General features: G+C 39.0%; 1 protein-coding gene across 3 annotated transcripts in view; it reads left to right on the top strand.

Moving 5' to 3' along the window:
• Positions 1–19,104, top strand: part of map4l (microtubule associated protein 4 like) — a 104,243-nt gene that overhangs the window by 13,849 nt on the left and 71,290 nt on the right. For all 3 annotated transcript variants that reach the window (XM_037084849.1, XM_037084848.1, XM_037084847.1), the window contains exon 2: positions 7,334–7,533. In XM_037084849.1, coding sequence (XP_036940744.1) covers positions 7,344–7,533 — 190 coding nt within the window. In that variant the 5' untranslated portion in view covers positions 7,334–7,343. The remainder of the gene's footprint in view (positions 1–7,333; positions 7,534–19,104) is intronic.

Genomic DNA, 19,104 nt, shown 5'->3' with positions numbered 1-19,104 from the left:
GTTGTGTATATTTCTTTATTACACTGTTGGCATTCTGTGGACAGCAAAGGAAGAATTTCATTGCATAACTGAGAACATGTTTCTTTACTGTGCATAAGACAACAAACACTTTGAATCTTGAATCTTGAATCGTATTGAGGACTGTTTATCATGATGATAATGTACCGTGAGTTTTTGGTATCTTTCCATCCGAGATTTGATGGTACAGTTTTGATGGTACAGATGTGTTTGATTTCCTGCCAATCTGTAGCATTTGTGTGTTTTTATATTTGTGTGTAATTTGTGTGTGTGTCTGTGTGTGTATGTGTGTATGTGTGTGTATGCTTGCATGAGAGATGTCAGTGTTCTGGAGGATCAGATAATTATGTAGCAGACGGTTGGGTTCAGTGAGGGAGAGGTGCAGGATGCTGGAGCAGGGGATTGTGGGTACAGGGATAGTTTTTAATCTCTCAGAGTGCAACAGCTGTCCTGCCCAACCCCTCATCATCATCATCATCATCATCATCATCTCTCTCTCTCTCTCTCTCTCTCTCTCTCTCTCTCTCTCTCTCTCTCCCCCTCTCTCTCTCACACACACACACACACACACACACACACACACACACACACACACACACACACACACAGAGCTTTGTACTGACTACTAGTTACATCATAAGACCTGTGTTAAATTGATATTATACATTTATCCTGTCAGAGTTGACCAAACGTATGTGAATGTACTGTACCACTGTTTAACAGCATATGCTTGGCTGTGTTGGTCAGACCTATTTTATTGGATGATTATCATGACCTAAAGAAGTACTTTGACATATATACATTTTTATGTCTTATATCTGTTTTTTGACAGAACATTTGTTATATGAGTGGAGGGGGGTGGAGTGAGAGTCTATGTAAACACAGATGTCTCACAATTATTTGTGTACACATGTTATTTATATATTATAATATGTCAATATTTTTTTTTGTTAAATATCATGATCATCGTTATAATACTAGTTATCGATGACACCCCTAACTGAAATGGACTTGTAAATGGTGTTGCATTTATATAGCGGTTTTCCAGTCTACTGACCACATAAAGTGCTTTCCAACATTTGCCACATTCACCTATTCACATACACATTCATACACTGATGGCATAGGCTGCCATGCAAGGTGCCAACTGCACATCAGGAGCAATTTGGGGTTCACTATCTTGCTCAAGGACACTTAAACGTGCAGCTCAGGATTCGAACCAGCGACCTTCCTATCACTTGACAACCTGCTCTACCTGAACTACAGCCACCCAGCCCCCTGAAACACCAACTAAAGCAACAGCAACCAGTTTGTTTTTACAAATATTCTTTTAAATATATATCTTTTTTCAAGTTTTATTCTGGTGCACATATGAAGTCAAGTTAATTGTACTGACAGATTCTTATGGTTTCAACTAACTAGATCATGGGGTGAATATTAGTAATTTATGTTGTAATATAGTCTCATATGTAAATCTTACCCTTCAATTCCACCAGATACGTGTCCAGTCCGGCTCCAGTCCGTCACGGCTCCACCACAACAGCAGAGGTGATAGTTTTCACTTTAGTCTATGTTTTAACTTCCACCGGGTCTGCTGTGCTGCGTATCTGCTCCATCCCAGCCAACCGGAGCACGATGCAGCAGTTCAGCTGAATTCAGCACAGAACAGACAGGAAGTCATGCACTAAAACAGCAACATGACATCCTGTTAATTTTCAAAATAAAACACTTGTGTTGGCGCCAGCTCAAAAATCTCAAAAAAGAGACATATATAAGCACTCGTTCAAATCCTTTGGTTAGGAACTCTTCATGTTGCTGTGTTTATTACACATACCTATAACTGCAGTGGCGTGTGATTATGTAATTATTGCGGGAACCCCTTGGTCTCGCAACTCCAGCTGTCTGCAATGCTGTGCTGTGCCGGACTCAAAATGCAGCTGGTGGAGGCTGCTGGACAAAGGAGGACGGAGCCTGAATGCAGCGGACATGTATTCAGTGGAATCTTTGGGTTAGTCATATCTGCTCTGCTTTCATTGATGTTTTTGGCAACTTGGGGACAGCCATCAAGCTTAAAAATCGTAACATTGGCATATTATCACCCTATAAAGTTGTTAAACAGGTAAATAAGACTCATCTACCTGTTCACGTATATACACCATCTGCCACAACACTTAACCGAATGGTGGACAGATGATATGAGTAACGTTGATCATCTCTTTACAAAGCAATGTTCTCCTGGGTCCTTGCATTCGTGCAAATGCCTTGATACACACCACTCAGCTAAACATCATAGCAGACACAATTCAAACCCTCAGTATAACAGTTCTCCTTGATGGCAATGGTCCCCCCCAGCCCGACAGTGCGCCCTGACTTACCACAAAAACTGGACTGGACCCCTCAACTCACCCATGTGTTTCTACCAGGTCCTTCCCCTGCACCACCTACCAATAGCTACATTTCAGTTCCATGCTGTCTCTGTCACCCTTCCTTTCACGCTCAACACTGTGGTGATATATCACCCTCCCGGTCCCCTCTGTGACTTTTTTGATGAGATGGACACCCTGCTAAGATGCTCCCCTGATGATGGCACACCACTTGTTGTCCTGGGTGACTTCAACATCCACCCAGAGAAGCTACACTCATCTGAATTCACTTCTTCTCCACGTGTGACCTCACACTCCCCCCCTCTCCACTCTCCACTCCACTTTGTCACTTTCTTTTTCCCCTTGAAGTTCACCGCCTCCCTCGCCCCGACACCTCATATGGTCACCACCTGCTGCCACCTGAAATCCCTCTCTCCCTCCACTCTCTCCTCAATTCCACAGAACATTTCTCTCTAATGTTCACCAAGGAAGCCTCCTCCACTCTGTTATCTTTCCTCTCCTCCTCTTTAGACACTTTCTGTGCCCTCACCTCCAGCCAGCACAGTCATCCTCTCCTCTGAAGGTGTTCACACACTACTTACATCGAACCGTTCCACCACCTGTTCCCTTGACCTGATTCCCTCCTGCTTTCTCGATGACATCTCACACGACATCTTGCCATTCCTCACCACCCCGATCAACTCCAACCTCACCTCAGGCCTTATTACAGCTGCCTTCAAGGCAGCTACAGTAAATTCACTTCTACAGAAACCAACCCTAGACTCAGCTGGAGCTACAGCACTGTATCTCTTCTTTTATTCCTCTCTAAAACCCTGAACCCGACGCCCTCCTATCTTTCACAAAACAAACTCCTTTACGCCAATCCATCAGACTTTAGCACACAGTCAAACACCACATCCTTCTCTCTACTCTGGCTGAACTTAGCATCATTGACTCTGCTCTAACCTGGTTCACATCATACCTGACATATCGCACCTTTCAGGTCATATTGAATGACTTCAAACCCTGCTTTCTGGAAACTGGCGTCCTTCAAGGCTCCATACTACAACCACTTCTGTTTTCACTATACACTAGATCACTAGGCTCTGCAATCACATCACATGGATTGTCTCACCACAGTTATGTAGACGACATCCCCCGTTCCTCTCTTTTCCCCCTCCTCCAACACCCACGTTGCAACATGTGTCTCAAGATGTCTGGCAGACCTCTCCACTTGGAGAACTGTGCTTCACCTCCAGCTCAACCTTTATAAAACTTAACGCCTGTGTCGAGGATGTCACAGTATCACCTTTGTTGACTGCAAGGAATTTGGGCATAATCCTTGATGACCAACTGGAATAACATCATTAAAAAAACAAACAAACAAACAAACAAAAAACTTCTTCACTGTCATCCAACCGACAAGTCAGATTTTGCTAATGGATAGCCTTATGGAAGACAGTGTTTCCCACACGTTGACTTATTCGTGGTGGTGCGCCACAGAATCAAGACCGACTGCAACATACTGCGTTTTGTTGTTTGTTTGTTTTTTTACACTACTTAGAAATGCAGTGTGTCCATTCAGCTGCATCTTCTTTCCCTGCTCTCCCTCCCTCTCTCTGTCACTCATGCGTCTCACATACGCAGCCCCTCCCCTCTGTGCACGCCACATGTGTTTCCATGAAAACGACATCATCCGTTGAATTGATAACGTTGAAGCTTGATATTTGATGCAGGCGGCTTTTGTATCTCTACACATACATAATCCATAAAGATATTGTTTTGCGCAGCTTTAAGATAATTCCAAGCTATAGCCTATGTATGGAATACTATTCCAGTGTCCCAGAGGAGGGAAATGATCCTTGCTGAATGCTTCTTTATTCCTTTTTTGTAGGACTGAAGGTTATCAGGCTGTCTGAAAGGACTGAAAGTACAAGTGAAAATATCTGATTAATTAAGTTTTAACAAGTTTCTACACTTAACTTGCCTTGATAAGTAAAACATATACATTAATACTTAAAACAAGATAATCAGCTGTAGTGAGAAATGAGGGACAGAATAAGCGAGAGAAAACAGAAGAGCAGCTCCAGTCCAATGAAAATTCTGGCTTATGAAATCAGTCCAGTGGCGCGATAAAAATGGCAGAACAATAAGCTGAGAAGGGAACAGAGGTTAGAAAACCTTTATTTGGGATTGGTTTATTTTCGTATTGGAGTGATGGTGTTATCAAGTGCATCGTGAGCGTGTGTATGAGAGGGAGTGCTGTGTGTTTACAAGCCAAAATGTGTTTGTTAAAGCACTTTAGTAACAGGATTTCATAGGGAAATGTGTGTTTTTAAGAGAAACATGAGGCAAACTCAGGGGCAATAATAGAAAATAAATTCATTCATTTGTGCAGTGGAACTGAAGCGAGAAATGAAGAGTGAAAACAGAGAACAAGACTGTTTAAGAGGTAAAAAAGTGAAAGTGTGTGTGTTCTGTGTCCTTCTGAAACAATGGCCTACAGTTCCACTCACAGCCTGCTAACACTCTACTGTATGTCCTCATACTGGCTACCAGCCATATAGAGTGTGTGTGTGTGTGTGTGTGTGTGTGTGTGTGTGTGTGTGTGTGTGTGTGTGTGTGTGTGTGTGTGTGTGTGTGTGTGTGTGTGTGTGTTCGGGTACAGTTGCAAGACAATGACAGCTTGTTTACTGGGGGGCTGGACGGAGGGATAAACAGAAACAGAGGGCAAAAAGAAAGAAGAGATTGTTCAGTGGCTATGCTGTCACCATTTATGATTTATGTTTGTGGCTTTTAGCAGGTGGAGTGAAGAGTACATCCAACCCAATCTCAGTCTTCAAGGTTGAGTTTAAGTTTTATTTTAAAATACTTGAACACAAATTAATTGATTTGCTTCTAAAGTTTGTATTCTGAGTCAGTCTTTATTGTAATTTTCACAAATGTATGACTGATACTGTGATGTCTTTGTTTTTTTAATTTGTTGTAGATAGTATTAAGTTGATGTTGATATGGCTATCCAGCTCTTCCTGTGTTTATTTCCATCTTGGAAACACTAAGTAAAACACTCCTTACAGATACTGTGTCTTCAGAACAAGAAATCTCATACACTGTGTAACTCTGTGAATTTTTTCTTTCACTGTTGTGTTGCACTCAGTAACAGAGAAATGATTCATTCTCACAGCAGGTGGTTCATATATACATTTGCAACTCATCCAGTCTGCATCAGCATCAGCACTCCAGAAATGCAGCAATTGAATATAATTGACTACCTTGATCAACACATACTGGCAAGAGTCAGAGTTCCGTGAATTCACTTATTTACATGACAGGTTACGAATATTATTGTAGGGAAATGTTTTCAGATCCTGAGGGGATTTATGTTTGCTTCATTGCATTACTTATTTAGAGGTCACTGTTTATTCAGCTCGGTATTTACTGCTGCATTAGGAGATGTGCCTGATTTACGATAAAGAGCTGCTTTAACATCAAGTGGAGTGCAAAGACAGTAGAGAAAGAAAAAGTCAGTCTTTTCATTTTTTTTTTCAGCTGTGATGTTGCTATATACTGTACAGAAAATATATAATTGTTACATGACTGAGTTGTGTTTATCCAAAATTAATCCACATCCTCTACAGATTTCTACATATTCACACACTCTGAGTTTTTGTTGAATTTTATGCAAATTTTCAAGTTCTCTTTTTTTTTTTTTTTTCGGTCACTACTTGAGTAGGTTTACATACTTTAATGCTCAAAAAACACATGCATTTTCTTATATTGTCCAGTGTAGCAGCATTGTATTCCCCCTCTGTCTGAGTTGCTCTGCTTTAGCTCCTGTGCATAAAAGACCTCCCTCCTGAATACTGGGATTGGGTACCTGACTAGGTACTTTAAGGGTACCGGCTGAATAGCGTTGGTACTACTGGTACCAGTTCATAATAAATAAACCAGTGCCAAATTTTGGTACCTGAGAGTACATCTTTAGAGTAACATTATCGAGGGAAAGAGAGAGAAAGAAAGCAAAACATAGCCATTAATTGTGTCTGAAATTCTTCACTAACTTGCTGTTTAGTTTACAAAAACAGTGAGTTTTTATCATGTCTGAAACCTTTAGATTCTGCATCTTTTTATTTCCAAATCAATTTTATATAACAAACACTTAGCCTGCTAGCTCGATGCTAACATATAATAACAATTCCCCATAACACGACCTTTTTTATGTCACATACTCAACACACAATAAAACAATACATGTACTTATATTAACAGTTATATACAGTATTTGATATGCTGTGGAAACAAACCTCTACTGGCTGACGTTACATTATTAACTCAATCTGCTCCTGTGGAACTTCAGCATTGACCAGCTATAGCAAGCTGAAGGGCCAAAACTCAACTTTCTCAATCAGTTTTAATACAGGTGGAGATGTTATGAACCAGGAGAGGGCAGTATATACAGTATACATATACAGTATTTTGATTTTTGTTTTATATCATATTTATTCTCATTTCACTAGTTTAGTGAGCAGAAACAGCGACATGTAGCATCTTATTTCATGAATTATAGATTGTATTAGTTCTATTATATGTTGTATTTTCCAACTTAGAAAGACTGACTGACGTGATTTGCATTACTTAAAATATGACTCATTATTTTGTATATATAAAAGTAAATAATTTAACTGGTTAGAGCTGAAATTATATTTTTACACTTTATCCATCTTTGTGATTTGTATTATCATCTGTGATCACACCTCTGCTCACCTGATTCGACTGGCTTGTAAAAGGTTTGAGATGGTCAGTTGCATACAAATAATGAGTGTGATGGTCACAGGAAGGGAGAAGTGATGTGAAGTTTTATTTTTGACACATGAGAAACTGTCAGAGTGGGTAAAGGACAAAAACAACAACAAGCAAAGGATAATGAAATAAACCTTTGCTTTTCTCTCCAGTAACAGGACTATGGACCTGAGCCTACGCGATGCACTGGGTGGGGGTGGAGGTGGGGTCCCAGGTGGGGCCCCTGCTGAAGCCCTGCTCAAAAGAGACTTTGTAGCCACGCTGGAGAAAGAGAGCTATGATGACAAAGTGGGAGAATCTGTCTCTAAGAGCGACTACCGACCTTTACTGGATGGAAAGGACCCCAAGAGTGGTGAGTGTTTATGCAAAAATGTGAGGGGGCAGTTTGTTTTTCCAATGTTATGTTTAACCCCATAAGGAAGTCTTCTTTAATAGAGGATGCCAGAGGTCAGTTGGCTAGTTGGCATTTAGAGAAATCAGCTGTTTGGATAATTTGAATAATCGCTTGGCTTGAATTGGAGTAGTAACTGACCTCTACTTTCAGGGGTGTAAACTGACTGAAACTGACTATTTGACCAGTGTTTTACTATATTTAATAGTGCTTATGACAAATAAGTACACTTCGCTTAAACCTACCATCAGTGCTCGTTATTTCCCAAAGCATTCAGCCATATTTTTAGCTTTTGCAATATTTTAGCTTAATAAAAAAAAAAAAAAAGATCTGAAATGTTAGCTGATACCCCCGCCTTAATATTCAAAGCAATAACACATGTTATGTGGCAGCAGAATGGGGAAGCTATGTTGTTGGATCTTTGCCTGATCACATGAGAACACCATCAGAAAAGATTAACAGATCACGCCATTCCAACCCTATGCAACTTCTATAATAAAGTGACCTTAAAACATTACGAACGCGTTTATTTAATGTTTTGAGCAAGTTCAAATTAGTGTACTTAAATGAGGTGAAACAAATGGGGCTCATGGAAGGAAACTAGAAATACACTGAAAAGATTAAAGCACCAATTTTATCAGTGGGGAAATGTCAGTCAAGGAACTTGTAAGCACAGTGTTTACTGTGCAAAAACGCAGGTCCTTAAATGGAATACCCCATTTACACTGGTCTGCATGTTCACAAATCTGATTTGTTATGAATATTCAACCCTCATATGAAAATACCATCAATTCTAAAGTTACACTTTGCTGTAGCAGGTATGAACACAAAGCTGATGATATATTGTGCTGGCTGTGAGGGATATTAAGGTCACTGTAAAGTCACAAACCTACAACCAGTCCCAAGTCCCAATAGAGTGCTCCTTAGAGTGATGAAAGAGTGATTCTTGTATTCTCACTCGGATTCCCTCAACAAAAAGCCTGAAGGACTTTTCCATTGGATATTGGATCATTGTAGAAAAAAACCTCTGTGACTAACAGAATGTTTATAATACTTTTACGTTTTGTTCACCAAGATAATCTTCACAAATGAACACCTCTCAAAGGAAATCACCAATAGTTGAAACTAACCTGATACACACTTTACCATAACTTGATCAATCTATAAGTTGCCAATTTAGAGTTAGAATAGTTTGCAACTAAAGCTTGCCTGTAAAGAGAGACAAGTGAGTAGGTGAGACTCCTTGTTAAGTGTAAAAATGCTTAATGTCAAAAACAATGTCTGTAATCTCCATTTTTACCACAAGTTTCAGACACTTACATAATTATAATTCACTTGTGGGACATTAACCTACTTATTTTATTTTTTGTTGTTGAACAAAACATCAGCAATTCTTAACCAGAGACCTCCAGACATCTCACTGAAAGCCCATTAAAAACCCCTTTGACTTTGAGAAAAGTGAACTGGAAATGCAAAAATGCTAACTTACTTCCATGTTTTAGGACTCATTCCTGCGGCACTCTGGTGGAATAGTATACTGAACTTAAATGATTTAGTCATTTTGATAGTATTTGCACAAGTCTTGCTGAATTATATAACACAACTCCTGCAGCTTTCATCAGAAAAATAATAAGTAAATTATAAATGTCACATTTTAGGTAGATGTTTGTATGCACACATATATGGCACTGGTTGGATAGTACACTTAAAGGGGACCCCTGGAGGGTCTGAAGAAGAGAGTGAAGGAAGTAGAAGTCCAGACAGAAGCGTTAAATAGAGCACACACAAAAGCCCTGTAGACACACTGTGATGTGGATTATGACATGGACAGGGTTTTTCAATACTCAAGGGGAGAGGAATAGTTTTTGTGAGTTTCCATTCTGATGAGACAATGTCTGCGTCTTGGTGCTTTATTCCTCTGCTGACCATTACAATTGAGGAAAGACCATCAGTATGTTGATGTCCATGATGCAGCCAATGTCAGTGATCATAACTGACTGAACATAAATGACATTTGAAAATGTTGCAGAGCAAATATTTTTAAGTAGTCTGGAACTTTGTAAAATGACTGGATCATGTTCAAACATTGTGGATATGAGGGCTTCTATCTGTAGTGTATACCTGTGGTAATGTTAGCACTGGTGATACTTTCAGTAAATCCAGTCATGTTGGATTGCTAAAATGGCTTTCACTACTTTATTTAAGGGCTGAATAACTTGTCTACTTTTCTGATCAATGCTGAAATTGTGAATTTAAATTAGAATTTAAGGCTGTTTTGGTGATGTACAGTTTTTAAGGAGATACATTTGTACCAAATGTAATTACAGATGTCTTTTTTCTACCATTTTATCTCCAACAAATGCTGCTGAATGGATTTTACATACGTTGAAATTTTGTTTATTTGCTTTTACTTTTTTTTTCTCTGGTTAGTCACATCTAAAATTGTAAGTGGTTTCTGGTACGTGACTGTCAGCTGAAGATTAAAAGATGATATAACATCCTTTGAAGTGAAACTTTAGGATTCCATCAATTTTTACTGTCTACCAGTTTAAGTTATGTACACCTAAACTCTAATGAGCTAACTACCCACTCCTTCTGAAAATGATATAGCCTAAATTGATCAATTAATCTAGAGAGCTAGAGAGAAAGCGCTACTGAGTGGCGTTTCCTTTTGGAGCTCATTGTATCAACTCATCGAAAAAAATGGTAGTTAGCTGCAGCTGGCTAAAACAGCTGGAGCAGCTGTCTTTAGAACTGCAGTAAAAATATACTGCTTTGTTAGCTTAAACTTAAATGTTGCTGTTTCAAATCATGATTTGCTATAAGGTAAAATATTCAGCTCAACTATCCAAGAATGCCAGTTTCTCACTGAGGTTATTTATATAATCATTACATTATAAACAATTACAATGCAGTGATTATTTACTCCTGGTAAATTTAACATGCACTGCTTTAATGAGGCTCTTTCTCTGGTTGTTAAAGTGACACGATGTGTTAATATTTAATGTCGTTTTCAACAGTAACAAACAGCATACTGAAAGATGTTTTGCATTATTTTAGGTCCTTTGGCTAAGAGTCAAAATGGTTGAAATTAAAGAGTTCATGTGATGTAAATTTCTACAGCAGTCCAATAATAATTCTGGATGTCTTCTTTTGTTAGTATTGTTGCATGAAATACGCACGCTAGCTCCTCAGATTCCATTCTGTGTTTCCGGGCCACCAGGGATCCCCTAGGAGTGTGTGTATGTGTGTATGCTTTGAACATTAAGTGTAATTGCTTCGACATTTTGGCCAGCCCTGTCTAGACTTAAATTAGCTGTAAAACCGCCTTTATCTTTCAGGCTTGCTGTTGATATTATTCTAATCATCTTCTTTCATTCTAGACATTTTTCTATTCCATATTACATCATATTTATTACATTTGATTTACTCTCAGTCTCTGGTACACCCATGCTCTCGGTCCTTCTCTCCTCCTGTCATTGTTCTGCTGTGTCAGCCTGGAGACGGTGCTGTATTAGCATCATTACCATCACCATACACACACACAGAATTAGCAGCCAGCCAGTGGCACAGTCCGGTCCAGTGAATTGAATGTTAACCTGTCTAGCTGTCAGTGTGTGACACGTAACAGTGGCTATGGGGAACCAGAGTTTGTCAGCCAACCATGGTTGGCTCATGGGACTCACAAGCGACAGAAAAAAGAAATCAAATCAACCGAGGCTGAGATATCTTTACTTTAATGCCCAAGGTCAAAATCCAAGCTGTATCCTACATTTCCCACAATGCAACTTGATAGAATGATAGAAACAGTGTCGTTTTATTTTTCAGAACATTTTTTAAAAATGTACACATTGAGTAACAGACCCTTTTCAGGGCAGTCATTTTGACTTGTCAAAGCAGGACAAGCACTGGTGTGACCTATTTTGTTGATCTAACTACCAGTATATGATCCAACTAACAGTATATGAATGTAGTTTTTTGAAACCATTTTTCTACACAATAGGCAAAGCCGTTAATGGAACTAAGGGCTTATAGAAAGATCAGTCTCCCTGATGTCTGAGATGGCTCAGCAACACTTATTGATGTCCGGACGGAAGATGAACTGTTCATGTGACTGTGTTTCGGCCTGATCTCTGTGTTGGCATACAGTATGTTACATTAACAATTATTTACTTCTTATTTCTGGTACTTTGCAGTATTTTTCATTCAAGTTTAGAGGGGAGGTAGCAATAAAGCAGCATACTGTCTTTACAAAATCTTTTGTAATGCAGTGAGTGCAGTATTTAAGAATAATGAATGGATTTGAGTGCAGTGTCATGCTTCATTGTAATGATTAAGTTGAGGTGAAGTTTATGTGAATAGAATCATTATGCTAGATTAATATGATATAAATAACGTTTTTTTTTTTCAAATGATATGACCAAAAAATCCTAACACACCCAACATTGTATAATTATGTTTATATACATTCTGTAATACAGCCTCATAACCAGCTCCACATTCTTCATTCCAGTGGGATGTCATGAAGGTTATGCACTGAGAACAGATAATGACATGAGATCCTGAAGTAGATGAGATCTTGTTGATTGGCTTGATATTCATGATGCTAAACACAGATGGCATATTTAAACATAACTGCCTGTATGTGTGTTTAATTCCTTATGATAAACCATCAGTCTGTCATATCATCTCACTGAGTCTTTGACATGCCCATGCAAATCTGGTGTGATCATGATGCCAAAAGAAGGCACACGTCCTCCGGCTGTGAGTGAGTGTGTGTGTGTGTGTGTGTGTGTGTGTGTGTGTGTGTGTGTGTGTGTGTGTGTGTGTGTGTGTGCGTGTGTGTGTGTGTGTGTTTGTCTGTGTGTAGTAGACTATTTAAAAGACTGGTGACTTTGTAGGCCTGTAGGCTACATTCTGTATGTTCCATATGGGTGTTCGTGCATAATATAGAGGAGGATGTTTTTATAGTTCTGCAATCAAACTGCATACTGTAGTCATGACTCCCATTTGATACGATTTTTAACCCAGGGGTCGATGTGGGACTCCTCAAGGATCAAGTCTCACCCACGTTCTTTTATTTCTATGCAGACCGCTTTTTTTATTGCTAACTTACCACAAAGCAAGTTTACATTTTAACTAAACTTCATAATGACACAACAAGAAATAGAAAATGTTTTGTTGTGTGACACAATAATCCAAGGTTCACTTAGCTTCTACCAGTACCAGCATTTCAGGGCATTCAGTGACACCCAACAGTCTTCTTTGACACATGTGACTTATGAGCTTTGGCGGCATGATAACAGGTAACCTTTTTACCAGATGGTAACCTTTGTCTCACTTTATAGATGGTCTCCGATGTCCTTGATGTTTCTCCTGCAGTCTTATGACTCCTGGATAATGACTTCAAACCCCTCCGGTTTGATGCAATTTGGACTTTTCTTCTAGTGTCTCTTTCTGCAACTTATGTTCAGACTACACAACTCAATTTTTTTTTGTCTTAAAATGAGTCAGACTCAGTTAGGGCAGAAGATGACAAGTTTGAAAAAGTTTAAAATCATTCAGAGTTACAAAGAAGCAAGCTTACCAGATGTCCGTACTCCTGCCACTAATCTCTGATTGATGCTAGCAGCTGTAGGCTACATTTGTTGCATTGTGGGTGATGAAGGTGCCAATTTTTGACAAGAAAGAACAATGCATAAGGGGTAAAATAAGGTCAATATCTCTGTATCAACAGTTTTGATCATTGTTGAAAATTGCCCACCAAAAGTTTGACGGTATTAAGGTGTGCAATGCTAAATCTGTTGAGCACTCTAAGTCACAGCGGGATTCTTATCAACCATTCCTTCTAGTTGTTGGTCCTGGGTGCCAGAGTGTCTCCTGCCAAATGAAGGTAAATTATGAAATAAGACTGTTTTGTCTGAACATTTCTTTCTACCACACTTTGATCATAGACATGTGAATTATGATTGGCATTTAATTCAAAGCCCCAGAGTGGATGGTCGCTTGGCAGTAAAGATGGAAAGTCACAAAAAAATTGTTGTTTTTTTTTCATTCACTGAGTAGGCACAGCTGTTTACTCCAACTCTGTAATGGTCAGAAACAATCCAGACAAGACATCGAATTGGCAAACTCAAGGATGTGTTAACCTCAGCCAGCTGTCACATTTTTATTCTATGTTAATATGGATATTTCTGAGATAGCAGCTTGTCAGACTGGCATATTTGCAGATCTAGTCGGATGGTCAGAGTACATGTCTGAATCACTACTGATCAATGAGATCTATAGTCAGAGACAAGGGGGTGACTCAACATCTCTCAGTGTCTTTTATTTTACAGCTGTCCCTGATTATCTCTCATTTTCTTAATTCTCTGCATCTTCCTCTTGTGTTTGTTGTCTTCCTCCCATTCCTTCTCTCTCCCTCAGTATTATTTCGTATATTCATTCCTCCCTTGTCATGCACCTTGTTTATCTTCGTCTCTTCAGTTTCTGTAGTGGGAAGTGTTGTGCTTTCCATTTTGATTTCAGTGTTAATAATGTGGAAGCTATGAAGTCATTGGAGGACTCAGCTGTAATAAACTTGACTCCTGCTGTGTGAGCTGAATCGAAAACCAAATGCTCATCTGACCCGATTGTTGGTAAAAGCAAACCTTTAGTTCTGCTTAATTTTTCCTCCATGAGCGGATTCTTTAAAGCACCTTCAGTGTTTCTCCTCCTCGGTGTCTTTGATGGTGCCTAAAGAGCTTCAATTGCAATAACACCTGCTTCTGCAATAGAGCAGGCCTTTACATCTATCCCATCTATCAAAGAGGAACACAATCAGATTTATGCTATGGCATAAGAGTGATTCAATTTAAGTTTTTTAAACTGCATCTTGATTTTATCTGGACACAGACCTGCCAACCTTGTGCCAAAAAATATTTGTTTTAGCTCATGTGTATTATGCAAGCAGCCAGAAACCGTATCTAATCGGTTTGATAAAAAATAATAGCTTAAATGCATTATTTAAAAAAGGATCAGGGTATCAGAATGGGTATCAGAGGGGGAAAAAAGGTACTGGAACATCTCTACCAATTATCTTTCAAAACAAGTTGAAAAGACTGCCATCACTCGATGAACCAGCGAGCCAGAGGAGAACAAGAGACATAAAATCATTGTTGATCATTGCTGTCAATTTATGGATCCAAGATATGTCTTGAAATTACATTAAGCATTTTGTCATTAGTCCCTGCTTGCACATATTTTTGTAGCTGGGTAAAGATTCAGGGAACAAATCCAGTGCTATGATTGGTCAAACTCATCTCCTTTTGTATTCGGCAGGCTACACACTCACTGGTGTATTGCTGCTTCCTCTTGCTATTTGACATGACTAATGCTCCACAATTATTTAGAGTCAAGGCATCAGAAACTTTTTGCATGCTTTACAGTGACAAACCGACCAGGGTACTTTGATTTTAAAAGGCTTACCACCCACTATTTAGAATGCGTACAGGTTGGCAGGTGTGCAGATACCATACAATTAAAATGAGAAGTAAAATGGGCCCTCAGTATAGTAACATGATGCCACCACCACTGGATTAAGCATTTGATCTGTTACAAGTTCATGTGTAGCTAACATTTAAAAGGATAGCTTTTGCAAAAGCCCTCAAATGTGATTTCATTTTTGGAACTACAGCACAGAATGAAAATAGTATAGGTAAAAAGATTGTTGTTGTTACACTGCACGGAAACCTGTAGAACCCAAAAGCGGACACAAGGTTGGATCAAGATGACAAGGCAATTTATCAAGTTTAAACAAGATCTTGAAACAAATGAAAATATCTGCCAATGCGGTCAGGATATTAATATTTTTTTCAAATGCATATCAACATCTTTCACTAATTTTAGATTGGAAAAACTGAATTTCTACAAAAATTCAGGGTTCCTAATAGTAGCACTCAGACCAGACACTTACCAGACGCCAGATGTTTGTCTGCACAATAGCATTACAACTGTGCAAGATACGTGAAACTTTGACATGGTGTAGCAGAGATGAAAAAGAGGCCCAGGTTTGAAGTTGACGTAATCCAAGCAAGGGGTGCAAAATCCAGGGTTTTTGTTTTAGATGGTATTTGCTTAGATGCAGTCATGAAACTTCACAGGTGTGTAAGTTGAGCTCAAAATGAAGGCTGAACCTATCACAAGATGGTCCCTAGTTTAACATACTGAAATCATTTTTAAACTTCATCAAAGTTATGTTATGTTAAGTGGAGCTCGAGAGACATCAGTTGACTCTGGGTTTATGTAGCAGCACCATAAAGGTAAAGTTACACTATAGTCTGCTAGTGTTCCTACCGAGCTAGGAAGGAGCTGTGAGAGGTGAGTAGCAGGAGAGACAGCTGCATTATCAAGTGCTGTATTGCGGCATGTGTTACAGTACACACAGTACACTGCACATGACATGTGACTGCAGTACGCTGGAGCATCAATACCAGCAGCTTCACACAGATGCAGTTCTGGTGAGGTCATCACACACACACCTATTAGCTGTCACTGCCAGTAATAAGGACGTGTGAGAGAGTGTGCAGAGTTCAGCAGATATGTTGTGAGTGTGACATAAGTGAAGCTTTTCAGCACTTCTCGAGTCCAACGCTGACTGACTGAAGGACAAACTGACAGACTGACAGACAGACTGACAGACTGACAGACAGATGATCTGAGCTGTGTAACATTTAAGCCTCCATCGTGTAAGCTTTAAACTTCTCACCTGTAGTGTCAGTTCTTATGTGACATTTTGAGGGTAATAAATTAGAACGAAATGATTAAGAAAGGGAAATACTATTCATTACAACATGTCATTTCATCAGAGTAAAATTGTAGTTTGGTAGGGAATATCTCTACAGCAAAGTCTGACTGACCTAAAAACACAAGTCATCTGCAATCTGTAATGATTCTCTACACAGAAAACTGAGTTTGCAAAGTTTGTCTTACAAACCTGTCTTGTTAACCGATTGCTTGTGTGTCTTGCCCCGTTGGTCTTCCTGGTGATCTCGCCAAATTCATAGGTAGCAGCAAGTAACTTGGTAGGAACAATGTAATCATTACTGATGACCGAGGTATGATGAGTAAATCTTAAAAAATGATAGAAAACTGTAAGTGTGCATAAAGACAAACGTGTCAAACTCGAAGCTTTATCAAGGTTGAAGATATATTACATATTTACATATACAGCATTTCATATTTTTTTTGTCCAAAGCAACTGACAGTTATTCATACATACATCAAACACTGATGGCGGTGGCTGCCATGTGAGAAGTCGACTAGCAGTTTGGAGCTCAGTGTCTTGCCCAAGGACACTTTATCATGCAGACCAGGGGAACTGAACCAGCGACCTTCGTTCCTTCCCTCGATGTTGGCTCTACCCCTGAGCCACAGCCACCCATACATGCACATACATGCGCATAGTTCAGCTTTTCATCATACATAATGTTGCTTTAAGGTCTGCATGCCATTATTCGTTTCTAGACTTCTGCTATAATAATAGTATTACATTTGCTTTCAGCCTATTGAGAGCTGCCATGAAGCTGATGTGGAACAGGGTGACACCCCTGACACCCCAAGTTCTGTGTGTGAGGGCTGTATATTTTAGGTCCCTCTTGTTATATTGTTAATAAAATGAATAAAATGTGATTCTCTCTGCTTGGACTTGAAAGTTTGGGTGAGCTAAATTCAGTCTGTCCCTTTGAGGTGTTCTTAAATGTGCTGGGGAAGAGAGTGGTGAAAACACAAGATGTTGTAGTAATAAGAATCACAAACGCAGCCTGTGTTTGACAGTATGGTGGATAAGCAATTCCCCTGAAGTACCGCCAGTTCCTCAGTCTGTCAGTCACAGTAACAAGATTTACATCATGTGTTCAATAGTCATGGGATTGGACTCCAGAGCATCTGGAGTGTGTTGTAATGCTGTTAATGGTTGTCAGGAGCACAACACCATCCAAAGCACCCAGGGGACGGAGTGATTTACCTGGACATCTTCTGGTTTCTTCGTCTCACTTTGTAACTGAGTTCCATGTTTTTTAGTTTCCATTCATTTACTTATGATCTGAGGCATCTGTTCCTCTCCCTCTTTCTCTTGCTGGAGGTAATCGTTAGTCTGCTCTGTGTTATTCACTTTAGTTTAAGTAAATGGTTTTCACCTTCATTCGAATCCCACCATCCATCATCGAAACAAAAATAAAATGCATCTTCCATCTTTGCATCCACATTATCCCTTACGCCCGTGTGTATTATGACTGATTTCACTGTCACAGTATGACTTAGGCCGAAAAACTTTGTATTGTTACACTGGTGGAGACAGGCACCGGGATTAATTTCTGGGTTTGACTGAGCACCTTAAAGGATAAAGGCCTGGTTATATTAAAAACTGACACCATATGACACAGTATATCTGTGTACCTGCGAAATGGCCAATGCCCAAAGTTTGGTGATGGACTGACTCGCAGGGCTAGTTGAACTCAGGATAGACTAATTATCGGCCTGGCCATCTGCAAAGTAATTAAGTTCATCAAATAAATGCAGAGGAATTGAGGTATAAAGTAGCAGAACATGGAAATACTTCAGTTAAGTACCTCTAAATTGCACTGAAGTACAGTACCTGAGTAAGTTATACCAACATACATTCCATCACTGGCTATCCTAAACTTTGAGATTTTTATTTTTACTTCAAATGCATAACATTTTTATATATATATATATATATATATATATATATATATATATATATATATATATATATATATATATATATATATATATATAAAATTGGTACAAGCTACAGTTATTTTAGCTAGGTGAGAATGGTGGGGTTCATCTGTCAACATTATGGTCACAATAGCTTACTAACGTACAACAATTGATTTGTCGCAAAATGTAGCCACTCTAAATGTTGGCATGACCGAACAATACTGCCAATATTCTTTGTTTTTCTTTCAGTGTCATCTGAGGGTTAAGATTTGATTCTGTGTATCAAAGCCTCATATGTAGTATATTATTTCCCCTTTCCTGTCTAAATCTATTAAATACATCTCAGTGAGCAACACTGTTTCCCTGAGTGATCTGTCCCGTTCATCAGCGTGCCCTAACACAGTGGAGTTCATTTTGACTAATACATAGGGCGGAAAGTATGGATTAATCCGCCGCTGAAAATAATTTCCTAAAAAATGCACGTCCAAAATTCTCAAAATGTCTTCCTGTTTAAGTGACATTCGTTGAATCTACAGTGATCAACTGTTCTGCATTTAAAATAATGAACCTGTAATAAAAATGAAACTGTGTTTGTGAACTGTTTTTTGAAGATGTGCATCTTCAGTAACACTCATCTCCACTCTAATTGTATTTATATACACCAGTTCTAACAGAATCAAATGATAAATATGACAATTAATTATGTTTAGAAAATGTTGCATAAAGAAGGTCCTTTAATTGAAAAAAATATCGCTTGTATTTTGTCTGTCCATCTTCTCTCCCCATCTTCATCCTCCCTATCCACTTTCT

Source organism: Acanthopagrus latus, chromosome 21 (assembly GCF_904848185.1).
Source record: "Acanthopagrus latus isolate v.2019 chromosome 21, fAcaLat1.1, whole genome shotgun sequence".
In the NCBI taxonomy this organism is placed as follows: Eukaryota; Metazoa; Chordata; class Actinopteri; order Spariformes; family Sparidae; genus Acanthopagrus; species Acanthopagrus latus.
Note: the sequence above shows the minus strand (reverse complement) of the source record. Positions and strands in the feature narration are given on the sequence as shown.